Raw genomic sequence first — 27,266 nt, forward strand, 5'->3', positions numbered from 1 at the left:
TTACCATCTGGATAGTTTTTGTTATTAGGCAGTAGAGAAATGTGATAAATAATAAATTAGCACATTAGACACCAAGTTGAAACAATTTATTTACTTAAAACACTTAAAGATGTATATAATGTTTTTGTATGATTATGCAAGTTTATCTAAACATAAAGCTATCTTAGTAATGTTTCTTTTTTGTTACACTGTAATCTGTATAGGTATATTGTATACTGTACTGGAGCCTGATTGGATGAAGTAAGGTGCAGAAATGTTTTAAATTTCAGAAGAGTAGTTGTGTTAACCTGTTGCAGCAAAAGTAACAAGTAGTCTTGAGCACCCTGGGTTCTCAAACTTCTGTTTATGGAGTGGGTTCAGGAAGGGCAACAGTGAGGTCTGTAAGAATTTAGTTTCCCTCTTGAGAATTCTGCCTAGTTGAGCACTGTTCTGAGTGTTTGTCCCTGTTGTTGGATGCTGGGAACAGGTGTGAAGACATCTTGAAATAAGCTTTTGCAAATGATAGTTCGTTGGGGTACCTGCACATTGGTGTAGTGGCACAGTTGCATGGTGGTGGGAGTTGGGGCTTTGGCTGGGCCCAGATGGCATACTAAGTTGCTTCTTTTGCCATGACTGATGCTTGCCCCAGCCCTGGTATATGTCAGGCTGGTCTAGTATTCTGGTGAAGGTGCTAGTGAGGAAATGTGTCTTATGGGCTTGGAGTGCAGCTTGGCAACACCATAGGCAGGCAGGCAGGCAGGAGGCAGGCAGTTTCCCATTTGATAAGTAGCGGTGGGAAAGGTAGGAGGAAGAAGATCTCTTGGGACTGTTGTGGATTGCCCATTGAGAACAGTTTATCCACAGAATCCCAATACCTGAAGTCAGGCCTGACTAGGAATAAATGGGGGATTCAGTTGGTGTGTTAACCACTGTATTGTCTCTCTACCAGACATAACACAGGATCTTGGATTTGGTACTGGGAATTTCCAGACTGGATATTCTGGAGGACCTCAATGTCCATGCTAAAGCTACCTTATCTAGGGCAGGTTTAGAATTTATGGCTGCACAGCAACCATGAGCTGCTTAATTTCATCATTACCCCAGCTTGACATTTAGTCCAGAGCAGCAAACTAACAAGCTGATTGTGGGAAAGTTTTCTTTAACTCTCTTGTCATAGTCATATCACATCATGATATAAGGTTCAAACTTATGTTGGCCTCTTTCCTCTGGAAAGGTGATAAACCTATGAAAATAGTTCAGCCTTGTGGGCTGATGGGATTAGAAGGGCACAGTTGTTGTTATTTGTTACATTCCTATACCTCCCATACCCGAAGCTCTCTGGGCAGTTTACAACAAAGTATAAAAACAATAAAATACATTAGATAAAAATATTAAGAATTAAAATTAATTTAAAACAACATAGAAGAACATTAACAGACCATGAAAGATAATAAAAATGCAGCCAAGAGTGAAAGAAAGGCACCTGGCTAACCGTGTCAGGCCCTGAATGAGCAGGGAGGTCTTTAAAGGTCTCTGCAAAGAGGGCTGTTTTTACCTGGTGCCAAAAAGATGACAAATTTGGCACCAAGCAGGCCACAGCAGGGAGGTTGTTCCAAAGTTAAGAGCATATTGTTTAACCAACTCTATGTTGATAATAGTGGTGATGAAATCATACATTCTCATCGCCATTGCATCCTTGAGGCATTGTCCCACCCTGCTGTGTAAGTGGTTCTAGGCTTTCTCCAGCTTGACCCACAAGAAACTACCGGCATTCTTAACAAGTTGTAAAACATTAAATAGACATTTGGAGAATAAAATTACTTGCATCTGTTCTCATTTAGATGCTACATTCTATAGGTTGGTCAGTGGATATGTTCATTTGTGAGTACAATTGTTAATATGAGGCACTGACATTTAAAACTGTGCATGGCTTTGGCCTCAGATTCCTGAAGGAATGCTTGATTGCATGTGTGTATATTTTGATAATCAGAGGAACTTCTCTACATGCCTCAACCATCAGAAATGAATTGACATGACCAGAGAGAGCCTTCTCAGTTGTCGATTTCTTTTAGAAGAAGCCCTCTTGACACTAAATTTGTTACCAGTGCTCCTGGCTTTGAAATGCATTCATTGTATTTGTTGCTATGGTGTATTTCTTGAATTTGGGGGATGCTTACATTGCTTTTGTGTAAGCATTGATGAGTGTAGTATAGAAACTGTTAAAAATCTGTATTTGTGGGCCTGTGCTCACTTATCTGGGGCAAACTATTGAACAGTCTTACAGAAGCCAAGCACATTTATCTTATATAAATTTTACCTTAGATTTTAGGAAAACTTCTGCAACCTTGGAAGTACCATTTAAATGCAAACTGTGTAGAAACAATATGAACACATCTGATTTCATTACCCATAAATGTACATTGGAGCCTGTGTTGAAAAAGTCCATAAATAGTTACAGAAGTAGTATGAGTTAATGGAAAATCTAGACACAGTGAGTCCATTATGCCCAAAGAATTGGGAGAGAACCATTTTTGAATAATTGCATTCTCGGTTGATTTGTTTTTATAAGTCTTCTCCATGTCATTCTTTCTAAGTAATTTCCCCCCCCAGGAACAGACAGCATTTAATTTCCAATGTGGATAGCTTTTAACTGGTTCTTTCATTGTGAAGGCATTTTATGTAATATATTAATTGTATAAGGTCCATTGTAATGTGCAGTACTAATTGGATTACCCTGAATGTACAGTGTTTCTTTAGAAAGTTCCGATTTGCCTGTAATCTGATCTTATGTTTGTAGGGAGATGAAGGCTATGCCATGACAGCAGAATGCTTGAGATAGAATGGTAGCAAGCATGTCCTTAAAATAATACTGTGTGTGTTGAAGAAATCTCATATTTCATAGAAAGAGTCCACTCCATACCACAGATGGCCAAACTGTGCTTCACCATGAGTTGTGTGTGGCACTTGAACAGGTCTGAGTGTCATCAGAAGTTTATCCAGATGAGAGAAGAAGTACAAATGAGGGAAGAATAGAAACTCATGTAAATAAGGTTTATTTATTTATTTAAAACTTTTATATCCCGTCACACATGCCTCTGCATCTTGGGACGAAGGTTGACCTTCTTCCCAACTTCCAAACCCCTTCCCAGTGTCCCAGCCAGCTGTTGGGGCGAATATTTATTTATTTATTTATTTAGCAGACTTATATGCCGCCCCATTCACCTAAGCCTCGGGGCGGCTTACAAATAAATAAATATCACTAGTACAATAAAATACAGTTGGAAACATCCTGGCCGAAGTTGTTAAAATCAATAAATAAAATCAACAATTAAAATGACATTTCGATAAAAAGGTCTTGGCCTGGCACCGAAAAGCAAATAACAATGCTCTCTGGGGAAGCAAATAACCTCTCTGGGGAGCGCATTCCGTAGGTTGGGTGCCACTGTAGAGAAAGCCCTCCTCCGGGTGCTCACCCTCCTAATGTCTTTCACAGAGGGCTCCCGGAGAAGGGCCTCTGCTGCCTGTCGCAAGGGGTGGGAGGGCAAGTATGGACGTAAGCGCTCCTTCAGGTAACCAGGACCCAAGCCATTAAGGGCTTTATAGGTGATAACCAACACCTTGAATTGGGCCCGGACTTCAATGGGGAGCCAGTGTAGCTGATGGAGGACTGGAGTTATGTGAGCACAACGCCCAGTCCCCGTCAGCAACCTGGCAGCTCTGTTTTGCACCAATTGAAGTATCCGGACTGTCTTCAAGGGCAGCCCCACATAGAGCGTGTTACAGAAGTCTAGTCAGGAAGTTACCAATGTGTGTGTCACAGTAGCCAGGCAGTCATTTTCCAGATAGGGATGCAGCTGATGAATCAGCCGAAGCTGAAAGAAAGTGCTCCTCGCCACTGCCGTTACTTGAGCTTCCAGCGACAGCTCTGGATCAAGGAGCACTCCCAAGCTGCAGACCTTGTCCTTAAGAGGGAGTGCAACCCCATTCAGGACAAGATCAAAGTCCCCTTCCCCGAAGCCTGAGCCGCCTACCAACAAGACCTCTGCCTTGTCTGGATTGAGCTTCAGTTTATTGGCCCTCATCCAGCCCATTACCTCAGCCAGGCACCGGTTCAGGACAGCCACTGCCTCACCTGGATTGGTTGAAAACGAGAGGTAGAGCTGGGTATCATCAGCGTACTGATGATTCCGCAGCCCACACCTCCTAATGACGTCTCCCAGCGATTTCATGTAGATGTTAAATAGCAAGGGGAACAAGATGGAACCCTGCGGAACTCCATGGTATATCTGTCATGGGTGCAGAGCCATAATCCCCCAGCACCACCTTCTGGAGTCGGCCATTGAGATAGGAGCGGAACCACTGCAAAGCAGTGCCTCCACCCCCAGTCCCACTAGCCTATCCAGAAGGATACCATGGTCGATGGTATTGAAAGACGCTGAGAGGTCAAGGAGGACCAACAGGGACGCACTCCCCCTGTCTCTCTCCCTGCACAGGTCATCATACAGGGCGACCAAGGCAGATTCAGTACCATACCCGGGTCTGAAGCCGGACTGAAATGGGTCCAGATAATCAGTTTCATCCAAGAGTGCTTGGAGTTGTCCCGCCACCACCCGCTCCAACACCTTGCCCAAGAACGGGATGTTGGCCACTGGTCTATAATTGGTGGCCGTCTCTGGATCCAGGGATGCCTTCTTTAGGACTGATCGGACTACCGCCTCCTTTAAAGGGGCAGATACCCTGCCATCCCTCAGAGAGGCATTGACAACCTCCGGGATCGAGGTCCCTATCCCATGCTTGGCGTTGTTAAGTAGTCAAGATGGACAAGGGTCCAATAGGCAGGTTGTGGGACATACTTGTAAGATGGCCAGCCATGTTAGCAGATGAAAGTAGAAGCAGTTGCTTGTGAGGCCAAGGTTCATGGAGCAGACTTGGCTAGGGGCAGGGTTAATGGCTTTAAGAGGCTCTTACTAAGTAGAGAAGTGAAGCTGGGTTTGATTCTTAGAAAGTCAGAGGGGTGCAGAGCCTCAGGCCCAGGGGCAAGATCTGTCTCTCTGGGGGTTCCAGTCTAACACTTCAGGATTCCCTAGAAGGACTTTTCCGGGCCTCAAGCCTTTCTTTTCATCTGCCAATCATTTGGTGACTTCCCAGCCTTTGTGCCACTTTTTCCTTTTCTAAAAGTTTGGAATGGCTCTCCTAAGGCAGTAAGAATGTTAAGTTAAAATACATTGGTATGTCTCGTATTTTGGACCCACCCTTTTTGTTTTGGCCATGTCTACCCCGAGAGGTTTTTTTGAAATGGAATTTGGTCTTCGGCCGAGTATATTCTGCATCCTTGGAATAGAAGAATGTAGTGACATGTAGGAGGCCATTTTTTAGTAGCTCTTGGGAATATTATTAAAAATGCTTTCAGTTTTGGCCATCCTAACCCTAACCTTAACCTTCAGAACGTGAACAATACTTGACATCTCATCTTAGCTTCAGTTGATGTTGTTATTATTGTAGCATGTATGTTGCAAGCCACTCTATCCATCAAGAAATACTTGTGAAACTCAGTGTCTTGCTATCCTGCCAAAAGAATCACTTGGAACAACTTGGATTTTCTGTAACATGTCAAAAATATCCTTTTGCACTTTCTTTATATCTCAACTGTGATTAGGTAGTAGCTGTAGGAAAAGTAACTGAAAATATTGTGTGGGCCTTTTGTTTCCATGCATAGGATTCAAAGAAGGAACACTGTTTTCCCCAGCATTTGCCAGTAATTAAATTCTGCAGATAATGGTATGTGTATCAGCTACACATGGTTCAAGGAGTTAGAACATCCTGATTGATCAGTGAGCTAATTCATACTAGATGGCTATTTGAGCTCTTAATTCTTAAAGCGGGAAGGGCTTTTGCACTTCAGAAGGGGTCACCTATCTTGGAATTGCTTGGGCAAGTCACTCATGGCACACACTCATGCAAGAAGGTTTTTTTTTTTTCTTCACAGAATGGCAAATTAACTTGTTATGATGGTGGTGGAATGCAAAAATGCTGTACTGATACTCACCCTGTTTCTGTAATAGTCAGTAGAAGTCTCCTCTTTATTTTATCTTACCTTACCTTTCTGATGTTTACTATCAGCGCACTTTGCCTTAGTGAAATCAAGAAAGGCCTTTATGAATCAAAAGTGACATATACTCCTACACATATTGTATAATTGGCCTAGGCTATGCTTAAACCAATTCATTTAATTTGATTTTATTACTGTTACATGCTTGCACCAGACCTGTTCTTTTTTTATTTAATTGTCTGCATTTAATTTCAGGGAGTTCTAATGGTTGGCCCTCCTGGGACTGGTAAAACCATGTTAGCAAAGGCTGTAGCCACAGAATGCGGAACAACCTTCTTTAATGTGTCTTCCTCCACTCTGACCTCAAAATACCGTGGTGAATCTGAAAAGTTAGTCCGCTTGTTGTTTGAAATGGTATGTATTGTTGATGTTCAATTCTTCCTGTCTTGTTATGCAGCAAGCATCTGAGCCCTTCTGGCACATTGTCCATGAACCAACTTACTCATTAGTCAACATTCTCCTAGTAAAAGCATAAATAGTTCTAGAGTTATTATTATCAGCTTTCTTGTGTCAGTTGCCGGGCTGCGGATTCCCAGCAACAACTGTCAGAAGTGATGCCATCAGGGCAGGACGTAGCAGCACACCTTCTGGACCCTGCTCTGCAGAATGAACAGGTGTGTCCCCAAGGACAGCAAGGCTGCCCTCCCACATTTTGAAACAAGTGGAGTGATGCACATCACCATCTAAAGAGTTCCCCTGGGCCATTACCTCCCCTTGGAAGGCTCCTTCCAAGAGCCTTCATGCTTCTGAGTAGTATAAAAATGAAATAAATGAAATAGAAACAGAGAAACAGAGCAAGTCAGAAGGGACCTCCTGGGCCATCTACTCTGACCTCCAGCTCCAGCCGGCTCCGCTCATGACATGCCCACCATGTGCATGTCCAGCCTATCTTTGAACACCCTCACTGATGGGGCCTCAACCACCTCCCGTGGAAGCCCGTTCCATACCCTCATGGTCCTAACTGTCAGGAAATGCTTCCTGGCATCTAAATGGAACCTTGGTTCCCTGAGCTTTGCTCCGTTGGAGCATGTCCTGCCTTCCTCTGCAGGGGAGAGCAGGTCTCTACCCACCTCCATGTGACATCCCCTCACATACCTATATGTCATCAACAGATCCCCTCTGAGTCTCCTCTTCACCAGGCTGAAGAAACCCAGTTCCCTCAGTCTCACCTCATATGGCATCCCCTGCAAACCGGCCACCAACCTTGTGGCCCTATGCTGCACTGATTCTAACCTGACTATATCCTTCCTGTAATGAGGGGCCCAAAACTGAACACAATACTCCAGTTGTGGGCGCACCAGAGTTATATAGAGTGGTAGTATACCTCTCTCAATCTAGAAGCCACACTTCTGGCTATGCAGCAAAGGGTGGCATTTGCCCTCTTAAACACCGCATCACACAGCTGACTCATGTTTAGCCTGTAGTCAACCAGCACCTGAAGGTCCCTTTCACAAGTGCTGCTCTCCAGCCACTTGTCCCCTAACCTGTACTTATGACACCTATTCCTATGCCCCAAGTGCAAGACCTTGCACTTATCCACATTGAGTGCCGTCCTTTTGTCTCCTGCCCACTTCCATAGTCTGTCCAGATCCTTTTGGATCTGGAGTACCTGCTGCTCAGTTGTGGCCACTGCCCCAGTTTTAATATCGTCTGCGAATTTGATCAGCAGACTGTTCACCCATTCTTCGATGTCATTGATGAAAAGTTTAAACAGAATCAGCCCCAGGACAGAGCCCTGAGGGACCCCGCTTGTCACTGGCCGCCATCCCGATGATTCCCCTTTAATGGTTACCTTCTGCTTTCAGTCAGTCAACCATGCCCTAATCCACCGGACAGTGCTTTGGTGTATCCCAAAACTCCTCAGTTTCTCCACCAGGATATCATGGGGCACTTTGTCAAAGGCCTTGCTGAAATCCAGGTATACCACATCCACTGCATCCCCTCCATCTAGCCATCTCAAAACCTTGTCATAGAATTCCACAAGGTTTGTCTGGCAGGACCTGTTTTTGCGGAAGCCGTGTTGTGTAGCTGTCAGCCTCCCTTCCCTATCTAGCATCACTAGATCTCTCTCTATTATGAGCCTTTCCATTGTTTTTCCTACAATGGATGTAAGGCTAACCAGTCTATAATTCCCCATGTCCTTTCTACTACCCTTTTTGAAAATTGGGACCACTGATGCCGCCCTCCAGTCCACTGGAACTTCACCTGTTCTCCATGAGGTCTCAAAAATGGAGGCCTGCGGGCATGAGAGAACCCCTGCCAACTCTCTAAGTACTCTTTCGTCTAATCCCTCTAACCACCTCCTTTCGCATCCATGGCAGCGCTCTCCTTCGCCTCCCCACCTTACTAACTAGAGGTATTGTCAAGGCTTGGGCCTCCAAAACCTCCCTTTTGAGTGCCATCCACCCCTCCTCAACTCACTTGCCTTCCAGTAACCTATCCCAGGAGACTTTGCCCAGTTTGGCCTTCAGTTGGTTCTCTTGAAGTCCCAGCTTCTAGTGCTTGACCTGCTGCACGTCTCCATTCCTCTGATCTCAAAGCAAAGGATGGAGAGTCCTTAGAGAGAAAATCCAGAGTCTCAAATCACCTCCCTGCACCACTGATGGCCAGTCATGTTTTACCAGCAAGATCATTGTTCTCCACAGTGCCTGTAATAACTACAGATTTATGTTGAGAAAGACTGCTTTCTGGCATGATTAACTAATCTTTTGGGGAATTTAAGGTGTGGCTTTCTTGGACACCCTACTTACTCTCATTGCTGTCTTAAATGCGTACTCTTTTGAGTCAAGACCTGATATTTCTTAACCTTTCATTCGTCTGTTCCTTTGAAATTTTTGGAAGTCTCCTTTCAGTTTCACTTTTTAAAATTTCCTCCTTCATTTTCTGTGGTGCTTACAATCAAAGTGTTTTACCAAGTGTTTTATAGACTTATTTTCACATAAGCCCTATGAGGTGGGATGCTTTAGCACTCATTTTACAGGGGGAGCTGATTTAAGAGAGAATGATTATATTTCAGTAGGTTTTGATGCACTGGCAGCTCCCTTCCTTCCTGCTTCTCACCCTAGAGTGAGGACAACACTGTTGGCTTTTATCTACTGTTCCTTAAGGACAAGGGTGCAAATGGGTCAGAAGTCTTACCCCATCTTTTTGATACATGGTTTGCAACATTTATGCATGCCTCTGACAATGGATAAATTTTGTGTTACAAACACAAGCATAGAACTGCAATGATGTTTTATAAATCAAAATAATGTTAACTGGTGGTGATCTGTAAACGTTCATGCATATGGACTGTTTTTTGCACATGTTGTTCTGTGTCTATGCTCCCTGTATCTATCCCTCTCTTTCACACCACTTGCAGGTCACTGCCATACGCAGCATATGCATACGTAATCTAACAGCTGACCTGTGCTGCAGCAGTGCTACTGAAAGCCTCTGTGCTATCAATCTCTGTATTTTGTGTGCCTGACAGCCTTTTAAAACTGTTGGGCACTCTCAGTGTTAACACCATAACATCTTAGTGGCTGAGTCAATGTCTAGGGAACACTCAGTTCAACCCACTAAAGCCAGAGTGTTCTCAGCCTATAACTACAAAAACTGCTTGCCTGTGTTTATTTCAGCCTCCCTCATTTTTTCAATTAATACATGATTTGGGGATAAATGGACAAATCACTGTTTTTCTGCTATGAATGTACTTTGTGCTTTAATTTGACATATCATTTTTCGCAATGCAGTAAGTTCCCCAAAAGATCATCCCAAATCGACTTTGATTTAGCAGGAGGTATACAGATAATGCTTCTAAGGGGTTATCATAAGGTAAATTTGACAGCTCATCATCTCTGTCAAATGTGGCTGTAACACTGTGAGATCTTGCTTGCCATGGAATCTCTTAAATGGTTATATTAGTACAAGTTGGTGTTGTCTTTGTTTCAAGGCCAGATTTTATGCACCTACAACCATTTTTATTGACGAAATAGACTCTATCTGTAGCCGCAGAGGTACCTCTGATGAACATGAGGCAAGCCGCCGAGTCAAGTCTGAGCTGCTTGTGCAGATGGATGGTAATTGGTTTTTCATATCTACATTGGAGTGTCTTTTTCTACTTTGTAAATTATTTATAGAATAGGATCAGAGAATGTGTGCAGGCAGTTGTAAAACATCATAGATGCTCACGTTTTGAACGGTCCAGGTTTGTGTCAGCACATATTTTAATGAGTTCTGAGCATGGGGAAGGGGTACAGATGTAGTCACCTGGCTTAAGCTAGGGGTAGCACTGGTCAGTGTCCCTCAAGGAGGGACATTTTTCTCTTCCAGTAAGTGTGCTACTTTTTGGTTATCCATATGTGTGAGTCACAGACTTTTTAAGAAAAATTCAGGTTGCTTAACTGCAACTGGTTCCTTGGTTGGTCACGTGTGAATTCACAACCCATGCTCTTCTCTGCGTAAATGCCTTGCCTTCTTTGTTCCTCTACTTTGTTAGACTCAGAAGAGAGAGGCAAGTGGGAGCCACACCTGGAACACGTGCAGAGTAGGGTGTAACTCCTGTCTATAATTTTGGTTCTTGAATGTTCCAACAACTGGACCTTTGTTGGCACAGGCATTTAGCCCACACGTACAAGTTTGAGATGACCTTTAGGAGAATCACAGTCCTTTATTTTAGCAACCTGTCCTTTATTTTATTTTAATTTGTATTGTTAGTATTACATATATGTGCTGCCTGAGCTTCATGGCCACATGGAGACTATAATTAGGATCATCTGAGTCCCAGTCCAGTCCCCTAAACACTACATCACATTACCTTCCTTTCTGCTCATAAGAGGCAGTAAGTAAGCCTTTTTAAATTGCATGTAAAGTATACAGTTAAAAATGGACAAAACTGATATACCCAGGCATGCACCTTTGTCCTCTTTCCATGTAGGAGTAGGTGGAGCTCTTGAAAATGATGACCCTTCACGAATGGTGATGGTGCTGGCTGCTACAAATTTTCCCTGGGACATCGATGAGGCTTTGCGGAGGAGGCTGGAGAAAAGGATTTATATCCCATTGCCAACAGGTGGGAGTGCTATAACCATTTTCCACTAAGTGTGCTTTCCTCACACTCATTAACTGAAGCATCCCTAGGGGACCATTAAAGAATCCATTGCTATGTCTGTTACGAACATTGCATTTTCAGGGGTTAATAACTTGCCTGTTTTTTCATTTTTTGTAAATGCTTGATATTGCAGAATGAAAAAGCTCCAGAATATCTTTGCAGTCCCAAAGAAGGAGATTGTGGTTTTTGAATCCAAGTTCACTTAATGAGCTTGGAATTTATTTTGAATGTTTAACAGGCAATCCTTGAATCAGCACCCAAAGGCAGGCTTTAGACATTTTGAAAGAAATATTGTCAGGCACTTGCCTGCTCTTGTCAATGAATGCGGAAAAGCAGATCCATGAATGTTCACTTCCAGGCGTTTCCATGTTGTAAATCAACTCCTGCCTGACCTTTACAGCTACATTTTCAGCCCTTGAAATGGTAGTTTGCTGATTGTTCCCCTGCATGAGGATGCATCTTCATAGATTGTCTTTCCTGGCTGTCAGTCAGATATGCTATGAATCTCAAGTGTCTTTATTGTTTTATAGGTTTGTATAGCTGTGCTGTCTCTTGACAGTGCAGTGCCTCCTTCCCTTTATCTTCCCTTAAGATAACAGAACAAAACTGCAGTGTGGCTGCATTGTGAGGGCAGGACCTTCATAACCATATAGCCTGGGCCTTGCAGCTTGCAAACTCAGAGACATTTCCTCACAGAGTGTGCTGCTGGTGATAATGCTATCTCAGTTTCAAGTTCTTCTTTCTTCCCCCATTATTTTTTGGATCATTTACCACATAATTACATTATGTGAGTTTCTCTACTTCCACAACATTGTTTGCCTTTTTCTTGTGGAGGAATCCCAAGATTTGTCATCAAGATACATGATCAGTGATCCTAAATATTAAGAGGCTGAGGCAGAGATTTCATTCTGAGTGGCAACTCCATATAATATGTAATACATAATTTCAGCTTATAATGGGGAACCTGAGTTGTATTTTTTTTCCTTTTTGTGGGACTTAAATGGCTTGAAAATATTGTGCTACTTATCTGAACTTTGACTTGCTGAAAAATGCAAAAGAGAACATGGAAGACAAGGATATGTAATATGATTGTCTATTCTGACTGATTTAGGTTTGTGTTTGTGCTACATATTGCTTGAATTAATAACTGGAGTGAAAAATATCTCTGATGTTTAGGGCACAATCCTACGGACTTGAGCCTCGATTGAGTGGAAGCCTTTGATTTCAGAGGCTTCTGAGTATCTGATGCCCTGTCAGGCTGGTGCTGGCAGGGTGGGAGCACAGGATTTTCTCCTTCCTGTCCTCTAGACCCCTTCCACCCTCTGGATGGGTGTCTGAGCCTGCTTAGCAGAAGCTTTCTGGTGGGAGTGGAGATGCCATGGGATTCTTGATAATCTGGCCTCTCCACTTCCTTCTCTTTTTGCATGCTGCCCTGTTTTCTCTCAGGGCTTCTCAAGTTCATTTGAGTCTGCTTTTGCAGCCTTGTAATACAGGTGCTGCATTTCTTTTCACAGCAACAGTGAGGGAGTGGATTAGATTCCAGAGTCCCCCATCCGAGGATGCTTTCCATGAATCATAGGATTGTTCTCTCCATCACCTTTGGCTGTTTCTGACTTTGCCTGTGCAATGCAAAATGTACATCTTGCCAACGTGTCTGTGCATCCCTCTTTCCCCACCGTCCCCCATAGGACCCTTGGAAGCACTGTTGGAAAAACCCATACACACTTGTACTTATGCTGCTTTGGGCAACATCGAAAGCGGGACATGCACACCGAATCTTCAGAGTATTCAGAGTGACTAGCCTGTGTTTCTGGAGACTAATATGTCATAAATGCTAACACACCACAGAACACAAACTATAACATATGCATGGAATGTTGCTAGACCAGTATGCTTTGATTTGCCAAAGGCACACTGTAATAACAGAAAAAGCCCATGCAATTTCTGTTGTTGCTGTTTATACAATACTGTCAGTTTATGCATGCAATCAAACATAGACAATGGGTTAAAATAGCAGAGGACAAATGTCATTACATGTAGATAAAGTCTAAGTGCAGCTGGGTATCAAGATTAAAAAGGGAAGTCAAAGACCGCAGGAAAAGTAGATTTTGAAGAATCAATGCCATTTGATCCAAATGGTGAAAGTGTTTATGGTTTGGGCAGAGGGTTGAGGTCAGGGATCAGTCATTCCCTCCCTCCCTTCCACATGTATGCATGATACAATTAGATCCAAACCAGAGATTTAATCTTTTTGTTAAAACATGTACACAATTTTCTTCAGCACTTAACATCAAAATTGCTTGCAGGCCTTTTTGCCCAGTATTTTTTTCTGGGCAATTTTTTTCCTGTAAAAAAAAAACAAAGTTAAATGTTGTACAGAATGCTTAAATGTTTTCAAGCCTGCTGTAATAAAATGACTGTTTTTGCAGCAAAAGGCAGAGCAGAGCTGCTTAAGATTAATCTTCGAGAAGTAGAACTGGATCCTGACATCAGCCTGGAAGAAATCGCTGAGAAGATAGAAGGCTACTCTGGTGCTGATATCACTAATGTTTGCAGGTATCCTATTTCTTATATTTGCAAGCCAAGGAAAAGTGATTTATTTGACAACCTGCGCTTAATGCTTATTCCAGAACATTGCTGAACTTTGAATCTTTTGCTTTATATCAATGTTTTTTAAACTCCTTTTTCAAGAAATCCTGTCCATATAAAATTAACTGCCACGGAACCAACCAGTTTGTAGTAGAATCCCTGAATGTTGCAAAAGAGATTGGGAACTGTGCTAGGGCATATGCTGTTTACACAGGATGCTGGTCACACCTCTTGAGTGCTAGCATTGCTCTGTGTGAATTGACAGTGAGACCTAAAGCATATTCAGCATTCTTGTTTGCTGGTAATTTCAGGGGAAGTTTGGTAGTGGCAAACATGCTGAATTCAAACAATTGGAAATGCAACCCCTCCCCCCGTTAGGTAATTACATTTGAAATTAAAACTTAATTTTAACCTTTCGGCTTAATTTCAAATTAATTTCAAATTCAACTTAAAGGTTAATTAAAATAACCTTTAATTGTTTGTGGATTATTGGATAAGTAATTGTTTTCAATTTACACAGGCTGTCTTTAGAACAACAGATGGAAAACTAGCATTTTGACAACCTACTTCTGAAAATTGCAAATAAGGTGGTGGCAAAATTAATAAACAGTTGTTTGACTGAGGCTGGAATTGTTTAGGTTGGTACTTCAAGTTTGTTTTGACACTATGAATTGCAGAAGTCTTCAAAATTGCCAAGATCAACAAATTGGCAGATAAAACACATTGGAGAAGTGCTTATTTCAATGGGAATAAATATGTAAAAAGAGCAGAACTAGCAAACAATATACAGGAAGGATTAAAATAGCTGTTTGGTGGAACAGAATAGTCTTGTCATGCCTTCTGAAATATAAACAAAGCCAGTCATGACTCCCTAGGGAGCCACCTTTGAGGCCTGTGTGCAATTCATGAAAGGGCCTCATCATTCCTTGGCTACTTCCTGTACCTCTGACAGAATAAGTACATGGAACCTGGTTTTTGATGATGACCTGAGCTGCTCATCCTGTTTGGCCAGGATATGTTTAAAGAGCAGGTCAGGAGGTTGCTAATCAAGCACAGCACCTTCCATTTTGGCAAATCTGTCTTGTGGAATTGCAGTCAGGCTGTGGCAACTGCTTCCTTTTGGAGAAAGGAAAGTTCATATCTGCAAGTGGCAATTGGTAGTGGCAGTATCTCAGTCCTAGAACCATTCTGGGAGAGGCAAACTGCAGTACTAACTTACAGAGAAATCTGACACTTCAGTTATTTTGTTGCAGTTAATGGGCTTAGCAAAGGTCCTTCCACCCTGCATCCCCCTTGACCAATTTTATTACATGTCTTCAGTAACTTAAAATAGCTGCAGGAGAAGATATGGAACCTTGGGGAAAGTGCAGAAGTCTGCTTCTTCACTCTGTAATCCAGGCATGTATATTGAATTAGACTTTCAAATCTGGTTGTGGTCTTTTTGCATAGCATAGAGGAGGGAGGGTCCAAAGACTGAAGAGACTGTCATAGTTCAGCAGCATTTTAGTTCATGAGTGGAAGGACTGGCTCATCTCCATTCAACATTGTAATGCAATTTTTAGAGGTTTAGAGGTTTAATTATCCACATTGACCAGGTGCTTTAGTTGATTTCAGAGGCAAAGTGCCCTTTTCTTACTACATTACTGGGGTTATTTATTTATTTATTTATTTATTTAAAACATTTCTATGCCGCCCCATTCGCCGAAGCCTCGAGGCGGCTCACAACATAAAATTAAATATAAAACATTAAAAATTAAATATAAAATATAAAACATTCAAATATACAACAAATTAACAATATAAAATAAGTTGCCCTGGCCAGATAAAATAAGCAAATAATATTAACAATTAAAATGATGTTTAAATAAAAAGGTCTTCGCCTGGCGCCGAAAAACAAATAACGATGGCGCCAGGCAGACCTCTCTGGGGAGCGCATTCCATAGATTGGGCGCCACCACAGAGAAAGCCCTCCTCCGAGTACCTACCCTCCTAATTTCTTTCACGAAGGGTTCCCGGAGAAGGGCCTCTCCCGCAGATCTCAAGGGGCGGGTGGGTGTATATGGATGTAAGCGCTCCTTCAGGTTACCAGGACCCAAACCGTTTAGGGCTTTATAGGTCATCACCAACACCTTGAATTGGGCACGGACTTCAATGGGAAGCCAGTGAAGCTGATGGAGGACTGGAGTCATGTGAACATAACGCCCAGTCCCCGTCAGCAGCCTGGCAGCTCTAATTTGAACCAACTGAAGTATCCGGACCGTCTTCAAGGGTAGCCCCACGTAGAGCGTGTTACAGAAGTCAAGGCAGGAAGTCACCAGCGCGTGTGTCACTGTCGCCAGGCAGTCGTACTCCAGGTAGGGGTGCAGCTGATGGATCAGCCGAAGCTGAAGGAAAGCGCTCCTCGCCACTGCTGTCACCTGAGCTTCCAATGAAAGCTCCGGGTCGAGGAGCACTCCCAGGCTGCGGAACTTGTCCCTAAGAGGGAGTGCAACCCCATTCAGGACTATGTTCAATTCACCCTCTCCGAAGCCTGATCGGCCAACCAACAGGACCTCCGTCTTGTCTGGCTTGAGCTTCAGTTTATTGGCCCTCATCTAGCCCATTACCTCGGCCAGGCACCGGTTCAGTACAGCCACTGCCTCACCTGGATTGGTGGAAAACGAGAGGTAGAGCTGGGTATCATCAGCGTACTGATGATTCCGCAGCCCACACCGCCTGATGACCTCTCCCAGCAGTTTCATGTAGATGTTAAACAGTAAAGGGGACAAAATGGACGCCTGTGGTACTCCACGGCATAGCTGCCATGGTGCAGAGCCATAGTCCCCCTGCACCACCTTCTGGAGTCGGCCATTGAGATAGGAGTGGATCCACTGCAAAGCAGTGCCTCCGACCCCCAATCCCGCTAGCCTATCCAGAAGGATACCATGGTCGATGGTATCGAAAGCCACTGAGAGGTCCAGAAGAACCAACAGGAACGCACTCCCCCTGTCCTTCTCCCTGCACAGGTCATCGTACAGGGTGACCAAGGCAGATTCAATACCGTACCCGGGTCTGAAGCCGGGCTGAAATGGGTCCAGATAATCAGTTTCATCCAAGAGAGCTTGGAGTTGTCCCGCCACCACCTGCTCTAACACCTTGCCCAGAAACATGATGTTGGCCACTGGTCTATAATTAGTGGCCATCTCTGGATCCAGTGACGCTTTCTTCAGGACCGGTCGTATTACCGCCTCCTTTAAAGGGGCAGGCACCCGACCCTCCCTCAGAGAAGCGTTAACCACTTCCAAGATCCAGATCCCAATCCCGTGCTTGGAATTATTTATTAACTAAGACGGGCAAGGGTCCATTATTAGAGATATGGAAGCTAACTTTGGTAAGTAGAACACTGAGATAGAAGAGAGGAACATGTTGTTTGTATAACTACCCAAAACTTGCAACATACAGAGCTAGTCAGAATCCATAGTTTCTAGCCCATGGTATTTGTAATTAGAGGTGCTAGAAAATTTCATTAGATCTGTCACCAGTCTAATTCATACTTCTTAGATTAATAAGTGGCTTGGAATTCAGTTGTCCATTGTAGATTGTGGATTCTCTGATTCTTGGCTCAAAAACACAAACAAAATACCTATGTTGGCAGGAAATGCATACATTAAGATGTATTTTAGGTGAAATAAATTCAAATTTTATGTGGTTTTAAAAAGAAACATGCTCAGAAAACAGGATGGAATGGGATTAAACACTTGAGAAAATGACGTAGACCTTAAATAGACTGATCCACTCACTCATTAATAAAAGGTTCTTGTGCATTTTCTTGTTTTTTAGGGATGCCTCTTTGATGGCAATGAGGCGGCGCATTAATGGCTTATCACCAGATGAGATCCGAGCACTATCTAAGGAAGAGCTGCAGATGCCTGTTACCAAGGGAGACTTTGACCTGGCCCTGAAAAAAATTTCCAAGTCTGTTTCAGCTGCAGATCTGGAGAAATATGAGAAATGGATGTCAGAATTTGGATCTGCTTAACCTCAGAGACATCTATTCAAGTGATTTTAGTATCAATTATACAATATTACAAGGACTTAGGAATATTTTAAGGCTTGAATTTTTCCTATGGACAAGACCCTTTTAATTTTATTTGCACTTTAATGGGGACAAAACACAATGATATGATATTTCATGGAAAAATACTAAGAACTAAACATAGCAAGGGAAACCCCATGCAGTTTTGGTTGTCTGCACTTTAACAGTGACAGCTAATCCTAGTGTTTCATGGCTTTTATTTGCCTGTCAGATACAGTTGTGCATAGATGTCCAGCCATATTGTATGTTTTGCTAGATCCCGACCTCCTTGAATGTAGGAGTGAAGTTGTCAGTTGTTGTTTCTGCCCCTCCCTAATTTAAAGAGCTCATCCATATGATCCAGGGTGAAAATACTGAGGATTGCGTTACACTGCAGTCATGTTGCCATGGCTACCATGGTATTTGCTGGAATGATGATGATCACAAAAAGTGTGGAAAAGAGACACTTGTTTCTTCAGATGCAATGTGTGCCTGTGGCCCATTGCAGATTTTGAGATCTTTTTGTTTCCAATTGTGTAGAAATGGGCATTTCCCTTTCGACACTTGATGTGTTTATTAGAGCCAGCACCAGTGCCAATGCAGCACACTTAGTCGCTGCATGAAATGTAGAGCAGACAGTAGCAAAGATCTTTGATGTTCGAAAACTCAGGTCCAGTTTTGCTCTTTTCTGTTTAACACTGGTGTAAAATCAACTGATTTATCTCTGTTCCTGCAATACTCCAGCTGCACTAAGGCCATGTAAACTCCAGAGGTTTCAGTGGTTTAACATGCTGGTGCAGTGCTAAATAGTGCACATCTTGCAACATTTCATCCAACTGCTTATGCTTAGATTAACCCCTTTCTAATTTGTGGTTTTATAATGCTAATTATACTTTGTTGCAGTGTAGGATATGAAAGTGGACACAGTGAATACAGTGGAGCCCAAACCTGAAGGCACAGATTGGTTGTCCTCAAAATCCAGGCATTCCCCACCCTCTTTTTAAATATTCTTGGTGCTTATTTCACATATTTGCAGTTTCCTCCAGTTTGTAAAATTAGGACTCATCTATTTTGAGTCTGATAGTCAGCATACATTACAAGTGTTGCAAACAGTGACTTGTTCTTTGGGCCTGTTCAGACTTAATGTATAGTTCACTTCCTGAAGTGATCCTGTTTGTGTACACATGTGGGAAATAGTTATCCAAGTTACTTTATTTATTTATTTGGGGAAGATTTGAATGATCAGAATTCTGGCCAGATTCTTCTTCTGGCTCTAGAAAAGTTACATAGTTGGTATTCTAAGGAAGGATTCCTCTTGAAAAAGAATCTCATCCCATGCATGTCAGAGATAAATCATACCTCAAGGGTTTTTTGTCAAGGAACTCCTTAAATGACCAGGAAGCATTTCCAAGTCACCCTTTCATTTGGGAGCTAGTCACCTAAAATAATTTGTGCCTCAGAAAGGCTATTCTTTATGGTGTTAGGGGATGCTTTTAAATGTTGTGCAGGCCAGCTTATTACTCTTCATGCTGGCAAGCTGCATGGAGGCAGTGCTGATCCATGTACAAAGCTTTCTCAGTCTTCCTAGACTAAGGACTACCATGGTCTGTGTGGATGGTACAGTCCCAAAAGTTTCATATCAAATTAACTGGTACCTCTTCCTAGAAGTATCCTCCCCCTCAAACTAAATCAGTTCTTGCAGCTTTCCCCAGCTTGGTGCATTCCTGATAGACTGGACTGCATGTTTGAACATTCCTAACTCAGATGGCCATCTTGGGTTCCGGGCTGGAGAAGCCTTGGTTCTAGGGAAAACTTTCTAGGAATAGAAATTTTTTATCTTAATTGCCAAGCAACTGACACATAGTGGGTTTGCACAATCACAGAGTAGGAAATAAGAGGCAGTGATTTATTTTTCCTCTACTCATGCCAGGAGATTAAGTTATTTAGTCTCAGCAGCGCAGTTTGTCATTTTGTGCAAATCTGGCCAAGGTTGGCTTGTTGTTATTGGAAAGAAGCCACTTCCAACCCATGGGCTGTTGCAGAATTTTGGGTGGCTTGTTTAACTACAGCAACAAGTAATTATGCTAATTCCCCTGACATATGACTGGCATGTGTGGAGGAAGAAATAATCCACCATGTCTCATTTCCCGCTCCCTGATCTTGCAGATCAGGCAAATAGCTCAGCCAGGCATTGGCTTTGCGAGAGTTTCATGTGTCTGTCTATTTGTTATGGTAACCAGCTTCCCAGCAGAGCATGTCCAGTGCTGCCAATGTGACCTGGTTCAATAGAGGAAGAGCGCTACTGGCATTTTCGCAACAGGGTCGTGTTGTACCATACATGGCCAACCACGTGGGTTATGTTTGTAGCGGTTTGTCTTTGGTTTTCTTTATTGGTGTGTTAACTGGTGTTTTTATGTAGAAAAAGGCATTTTGTGTCAAGACTGTGAATCGTACATTGTGTTCTTTTCCAACAAAAGGCAGCTTTACCTTGAATAAAAGAAAGCCACAATAAATATCCCCATCATGACTCACTTTTCATTTATCTGGTGGTTTTTGTCCTCTGTACAGGTCATGGGATTCTGTGGAGCCCCTGCAGTGGCTGGGCTGACTGTGATGTTCTGGAAACATGGCACCTCCACAGAGCTTTTCAGTTCTGCCAGCAGCATCTCAGCTGGTTCCTTTCACTGTCTCCCTTTGTTTGAGGCATCAGAGTTCAAAGAATGTAAAGACCCTCATGGGAAACTACCTTAGGACCCACTGCTGTTTTCACACACAGTTGTGTGAGTCGTGGCAGTATCCATTTTCATACTTGAGAAATTGGAGAAACATGCAAATAGAAACACAGTGTGTTTAACCTTATTGATCATTCTGCTGAGAATTTGTGCCCACAAATATTATCAGATATGCCGTGCATTTCCAACATATCAGTATCTGTGTGTGGGTGTAATGCGATATATTTTATATATTAGTAGACAATAGTCTTCTCATAACAGTACATCTTCACCTTGGACTTGGCAGTCTTTTATCCAGGGGAGGCTGTTGACTCTTAGGTCAGTGGGGCTCCTCATCCATTGCAGCTTTTTGATCCAACTTTATAGAAGTTCTCCATGTTGGTGAACCTATTTGGGGTGTAGAATTCACCATCATGGATAGTTCCTGTAAAGTTCAAAACGGCTGCAGTAGATGAGGAGCCCCACTGACATAGGCATCACCAGCCTCCCTTCTTTCTCTAGTTTCTCTGGTTAAAAAGTTGCATCCAAATCAACATTTTAGCTTGCAAATATAATAATACAGTGCAGTCTCCCTGAACCTGGCACTACCCACATGTGTTGAACTACATTTGCCGTCACCCCAGTCAGCACAGCGCAAAGATGTTTTGCAAGGAATGCTGTTCTGTGCCTCTTGCTCTTTGCCACATTTCCTCATTCTGAAGAATCAGCAGCCGCATTTGTCTTCTCTGCTCACAAAAACGGGGTGGGAGGATCTTCCCTGATTAAGGCTTTTTGACAGGTCTCTGTGTGCCTTTATCACAAGGCCATATGTATTCATGCCTACATATGTCTCTAGAAATAACATGGGAAAATATTAAATAATTTAAAAATATTTTAAATGTTCACAAATATTAGCGCACATAATGGCTCCCAAAGAATTAAACCAGCCATGGACAGTCCCTCCAAGTTGCTGCTTTGCCACTTTGAAGAGTCTGTCAGGAGCTGTCAAAACAAAGCACAAAAACGATGTTCAGCTAAGGATCACATTCTTTTTTTTTTTTTTTAAAGGGAGGGGGAGCATAAAGGGAACAAAAAAGCCACAAGAAGATGAAAAAGGCTCACAAAAATGGCAGGGAGGAGACAGATTAGTTCTGCTATATCCCTATCTTGGTATATCTGTGGGGTAACTCGGATGGAGGGAGAAAGTGAACTACCCATGGCTAGCCAGATCATCTGCCACATTGTGGATTCTTTACACAAGAACCAACCTAATATGGCTTATTGCAAGAAATGTTGGTTGTGTGGTGCAAACTCACCCACAGCATGCTTGCAGAAAGTAAGAAAACTGAGCTCGTAATCTTGTGAAATGGAGATCCCTTATCAGAACTCCCAAGTTTTTAATTCTGTTTATAAACCCAAAGTTGTTGCAAGGAGCTCCAATTTGATTGGGCCCGTGATAATTTTGGGAAAGGAGTTCTAAATCCCACTCCCTAAACTAATATTTGTCCTACAGCAGGGATGAAACAGTTTTACAGTGTTAATAGCAACTTTGGGAGTGATTTCAATTGAAAAAATTATTCTAGTTAGGAAAAAATGGGGAAGGGGTTAACTCCCCGCTGGTGCTACTGCTCCAAGCTAATTAGTTATTAGCACTCCCTTCCTCTCGACTGCTTAAAAATATAGAAAATGGGATGACCAATCTCCCACATCATGTCTTATTTCAAGCCACAAAGAAATATGCCTCATAAAAACAGATCTGTTTTCTGTGTAACAGAATAGACTGAAGTGTTGTCTTTGTGAACTCAGCTTGTCTGAAATTGCTGTCTTTTATTTTCTAATTGTGGATGAGACCACAGATCTATTGGCCCATGGGAGAGCTAGCATTTTGCCTAAACCTGGGTGTGCAGGTAATAGTCTATGCTCTGAATGTAGCTGAAGAGATTCCTCATTAGATCTTGGTGAAGAAGGGGTCACTGCAACAATGGAGATGAGAGGAAATGAGCTGTACTCCAAATGGGTTGAATGAAATGGAAACTATAGCAACTCCAGGAAAGGTTTGTAAATATAACGCATGCAAGCTAAGTGACACGAAGGCCATCCAAGCAATGCTGCAAAATCCAGGCTGAGAACAACAATGCAATAATGTACACATGGGTGCCAGTCAGCAGTATGTGGTCTTTGATTTAGAGAGTAAAGGGGAGAAGATGTATTCTTGCAGACCTTTATTTATTGTGATTTGTCTGCTTCAAATACAGGACACTAACAATATGGGTGGGTCCATGTGCCCCAGCAACCTGGGCTGATCTGCCACGATGCATTGGTTGTCTCATGAAGCACCCAGAATGAACTCTGCAGATGAACAGGCTCCTTCCCCTGCTACTTCCCCCTTGGCCCTCTAGGTGGTATCCATGGGAATACTGCAGGAGAAATGAGCAGTAGCAAAGTCAAGTCATTTTCAGCTTGGCATGGCTGTTTTTTACATTTTGGGGGTTTGGGGGAAATTGGGATACCTGGTTTGACAATCAGATACCCCAGTTCAGGCAGCTCCCTCTTCAAAGTGCCATGGTGGCACCTTGGAGGGTCTGCCTAGTATTTTTATTCTTTGTGTGTCCAGAAATGTGTGCACAAAAATTGAGTTTATAATTTTATTTATGTCCCATTAGCACAAAGATACTTCCTTGCAGAAGTGGAAGCATTTTAAATCTCTGAGGGGTCCCCTTTTTTGGTGGGGGGTTACTGCCACTCGGGAGCAGCAGGTACCTTTCCTGTGAAAGTCCCAACAGAGCTCTGAAAACCTTTCCCTTAACCCCTAGGACTTCTCTTAACAGGTAAGAGAAACTGATCAACTGAAGGATTCTTCAGTTGAGAAGTAGGAGTTTGGGGAAATTTCCTTCCTGTTACCGCAAGATCCTTCAGTTTCCAAGTTCTGCCCCATAAGGGCCCATGGATGGACAGTTTTGTTCTTTTCCCCATCTCTCTACCTCTATACAACTAGCAAGGATATTGTTACTGCTCTGCCACAGAGTCATCTGCATTTGTGTGACACAATCCAAAATTGTAAATAAAACCAATAGAAGTAATGATCACAGCTACAGTAACGATTGAGAATTGGAAGCTGCATTGACAAATACAATCAAAATGTCTTCAGCAGGGGCTGAAAAAATTGTAATGTTGGAACCATTTGAACTTCCTTGGGAAGGATATTTGAGAGACAGAGCATCATGAAAGAAAGGCCTTCTCCTTGGTACACATAAAATGTACTTCTCTTACTGATGGTACTCAGAGAGGACTTCATTTAATGCTCTTAAAGAATGGGCAGGTGCAGTAGCTTCTGCTTCCAAGGAAGATCCATTTTTCATCCTGGACAACAGCTTGCCTCTTTGGCAGTGGGGATTCTGAGGCAGAAGTCACCAACTGATCTTTGGCTGCACCCATGCAGTTCTTGGCCATATGTCATATTGCTCTTTAGGCCATGATCCAAAGGGTTTCTCTGAACATTCAGTCGCTTATTAATGTTGCTCTGATGGTGAATACTTGAACATTTACTTTTAGAGCTTAGCAGAACTGAGCTGAAGGACCTGGTGCCTCTCTGAACCATATTTTGTTGTTAAACGCTTATTTCCCAATAAATAAGACTTTCTCCTCTGCTACTGCTTACATATTTTGAGCATACAAAGCTGCATCAACACAGAAATGTCTCCATTACTGCTTCTTAAGTAGGAGATAGCTTCCAAGAAAACATGTAGGCTCTACACTACAAAAGTAAAACTTAATAAATGAGTCAGGACAGTATTCAGTGTTGGCACTGCTTTCCTCTTGTTTCTGATGTTGTTCATGGGACTGTCATGAATATAACTAGTGCTTTCAAATGAAACCCTGGAAATAAATGAAAGCACCCATATTTTAAATGGGGCGGGTCAGTGTATTTCCCTTCTGCAAGTTCCACTGACTTGGCCATTCTGGAAAGGAGCATTTTGGCACATTTTCAACTGCTGCAGGATCTGCTCTCTTTCTACCATGTTAGCAATGCATCTTGCTAGCACATAGGCAATGTGGGATACTGTCCTTAGTCTTAAAGGTCCCTTGGTAAACTTACTTATTTACTTACTTATTTATTGCATTTATATATCACCCCAACAGCCCAGAGGGCTCTCTGCGTAGTTTACAGACATTAAAACCCCAAATACAGTATCCAAACCTCCTGATGACCTCTCCCAGTGATTTCATGTAGATGTTAAATAGCAAGGGGGACAAAATGGAGCCCTGCTCCAATAGATCCCTGGAAAGTTGCCATGGTGCAGAGCCAAAGTCCCCCAGCACCACCTTCTGGAATCGGCCGGCAAGGTAGCAGCGGAACCACTGCCAAGCAGTGCCTTCTGCTCCCAGCCCCCTTAGCCTATCCAGAAGGATACCATGGTCGATGGTATCGAAAGCTACTGAGAGGTCCAGGAGAATCAACAGGAATGCACCCCCCATCCCTCTCCCTGCACAGGTCATACAGGGTGACCAAGGCAGACTCAGTACCGTAACCGGGTCTGAAACCAGACTGAAATGGGTCTGGATAATCAGTTTCCTCCAAGAGTGCCTGGAGTTGTCTTGCCATCACCTGCTCCAACACCTTGCCCAGAAATGGGATGTTGACCATGGTCTATAATTGGCGGCCATCTCTGGATCCGCTCTGGTGTTTCAGATCAGCCTATGTTCCTAAGTAACAATGAAAGCCTACAGTCCTGTCCCTTTAAATTCACATTTTGAGTCATTTGTTAAATCCATGTTGCCACATGCAGCCCTCTAGAGGGGTCTTTGAAGAATCTATTTGCATTATGTGCTAATTCAGTGCTATGGAGATTAGCACATTAACAGCATATGGCCCCACCACTTGGCTCTTTCTGATGTTATGTGTGTGCTGCTGAAAGCCATATGTGAATATCTATTTACTCTAATTATCTCGGCTCCTTCTGAAATGAGGCTCGGGCCTTGCAGTTTTATGCTCTTCATTTTCTAGAGCTGACTAAGACGTACTGGGCTGCAGATTGCAGGATGGCCTGTTTAGCAATGGCTTCTTTAGTATAACTAGAAAATGAAACATTTTTTTTATACGTAGTTGCTACTATGTACTTACTGGGATTGATGAGTGTCAGTGTTGCATTTTTATTATTTATTTATTTATTTATTTATTTATTTATTAAATAAATTATTAAAACATTTTCTGTGTCTTATTTTTCCAATAGCATGTTTGATTCATTCCAAACTTTGGGATTTTAAAAATAAAGTGGGAAAACCCATGCTTTTCCTAATGCAGTGGTATCTCGGCTCACAAACGCCTTAGCTCACGAACAAATCGGGTCACGAACAAAAATTACTGAAAAATTTTTACTTGGGTTGTGAACACCGCTTTGGGTGGCGACCAAGATCGCAGCCATCCCCACCCCCCAAGTGGGGAGATGGCCACGATCGCAGTTCCATTCGTGCAGGGAAGGCGTCTGTGATCAGAGGCGCATGGCTGCAGGAAAGACGGGAGCAGCAAAGCAGAGCCGCGGGGGAGATGGCTGAGATTCTGCCTGCCTTTCCTGCAGGAGCGCGCCTCTGATCAGGCACACCTTCCCTGCATGAACAGAACTGCGATCGTGGCCATCTCCCTGCCCCCAGTGCACCATCTGCGCTCATCTCTGCCTCCCCCAGTGCACCTGCGATCACGCCCGTCTCTCCCCCCCCCACCCCCCAGCGCGCCGGGATGACGGGTGCCTGCAGGGATGACAGGCACGATTTCGGTCATGCTGTGGGGGGAGTGGGGAGATGGCCACGCTTATCCTTGGGGTGGTGGGGGGGAGATGGCGGCGATCTTTGTTGTTGTCACTTTGCTTCACATTTTTCTGATTTTAAAAATAGTTACAGAACAAATTAACCTCATTTACATTGAACCTTATGGGGAAATTTGACTTGAACAGAGTCAAGGAACAGATTAAGTTCATGAGCCAAGGTACCGCTGTACTTGCATTTTTCTACACAATTTCACCTAGGCTGCACATTTTTGCAAGCAATTTCCCAACAGAATGGGAAATGCATTTTCTCTCTCACCTCTATGTGCACGCAGCAGAATAAATAAGGGCTAATTCCCTGTGAAACAAAAAGCAAAGATAAGAGAATGGACTATCTAGAACCATTTGCCCTGCTGTAGTAGCTCTTGATTCTCAGGAAATGCTTGTTTTTAATGTAGGGAAGGACTGAAGAGTCATATCCTACACTTCTATGCCCAAACAGTCTTCTTTGCTCTACCAGCTCAGCATTTGGCCATCAGTGGAAGGGCCACAGCTAAGTCCATAGAACACCTGATTTACATGAAGAATATCCCTGCTTCAGTCCTGGAAATTCCACATAGTCCAGGAAGGAATCTTGCCTGAGACCCAGGAGATCCTCTACCAGGCAATGTTGACAGTATTGGGCTAGAAGGACCAGTGGTCCAATTCAAGGTAAGGTAGCTTCCTTATGCAAGTGTCAGCAGCTAACAGTAGTGTTAGGAGCAGTGTTGTTCTCTAATTTAAGATTACAAGAAGAACCCCACTGGATCAGAGCAAAGGTCCATCTAGAACGGCATTCTGTTTACATGTGGCCAACCTGTTGCTTGGGGGAATCCCACAAGTAAGGATATTTTCAACAGCACTCTTCCACCTATGCTCCCCAACAGTGTTTCAGTGTGTATTTGTGTGGTTTTTACGTTGGATTTGTCTGGTT

At 43.0% G+C, this 27,266-nt stretch overlaps 1 protein-coding gene across 2 annotated transcripts in view; it reads left to right on the forward strand.

Moving 5' to 3' along the window:
- The window catches only part of KATNAL1 (katanin catalytic subunit A1 like 1), a 56,272-nt gene extending 35,930 nt beyond the window's left edge, over positions 1-20,342 (forward strand). The window contains exons 7-12 of one of the 2 annotated variants that reach the window (XM_044442308.1): positions 6,284-6,442; positions 10,023-10,149; positions 11,007-11,141; positions 12,869-12,964; positions 13,610-13,736; positions 17,589-20,342. In XM_044442308.1, coding sequence (XP_044298243.1) covers positions 6,284-6,442; positions 10,023-10,149; positions 11,007-11,141; positions 12,869-12,964; positions 13,610-13,736; positions 17,589-17,787 — 843 coding nt within the window. In that variant the 3' untranslated portion in view covers positions 17,788-20,342. The remainder of the gene's footprint in view (positions 1-6,283; positions 6,443-10,022; positions 10,150-11,006; positions 11,142-12,868; positions 12,965-13,609; positions 13,737-17,588) is intronic. The other variant, XM_044442309.1, reaches the window with a different exon arrangement.
- Positions 20,343-27,266: the final 6,924 nt, after the last annotated feature.

This window comes from Varanus komodoensis, unplaced genomic scaffold (assembly GCF_004798865.1).
Source record: "Varanus komodoensis strain SLA01 unplaced genomic scaffold, ASM479886v1 scaffold4, whole genome shotgun sequence".
NCBI lineage: Eukaryota > Metazoa > Chordata > Lepidosauria > Squamata > Varanidae > Varanus > Varanus komodoensis.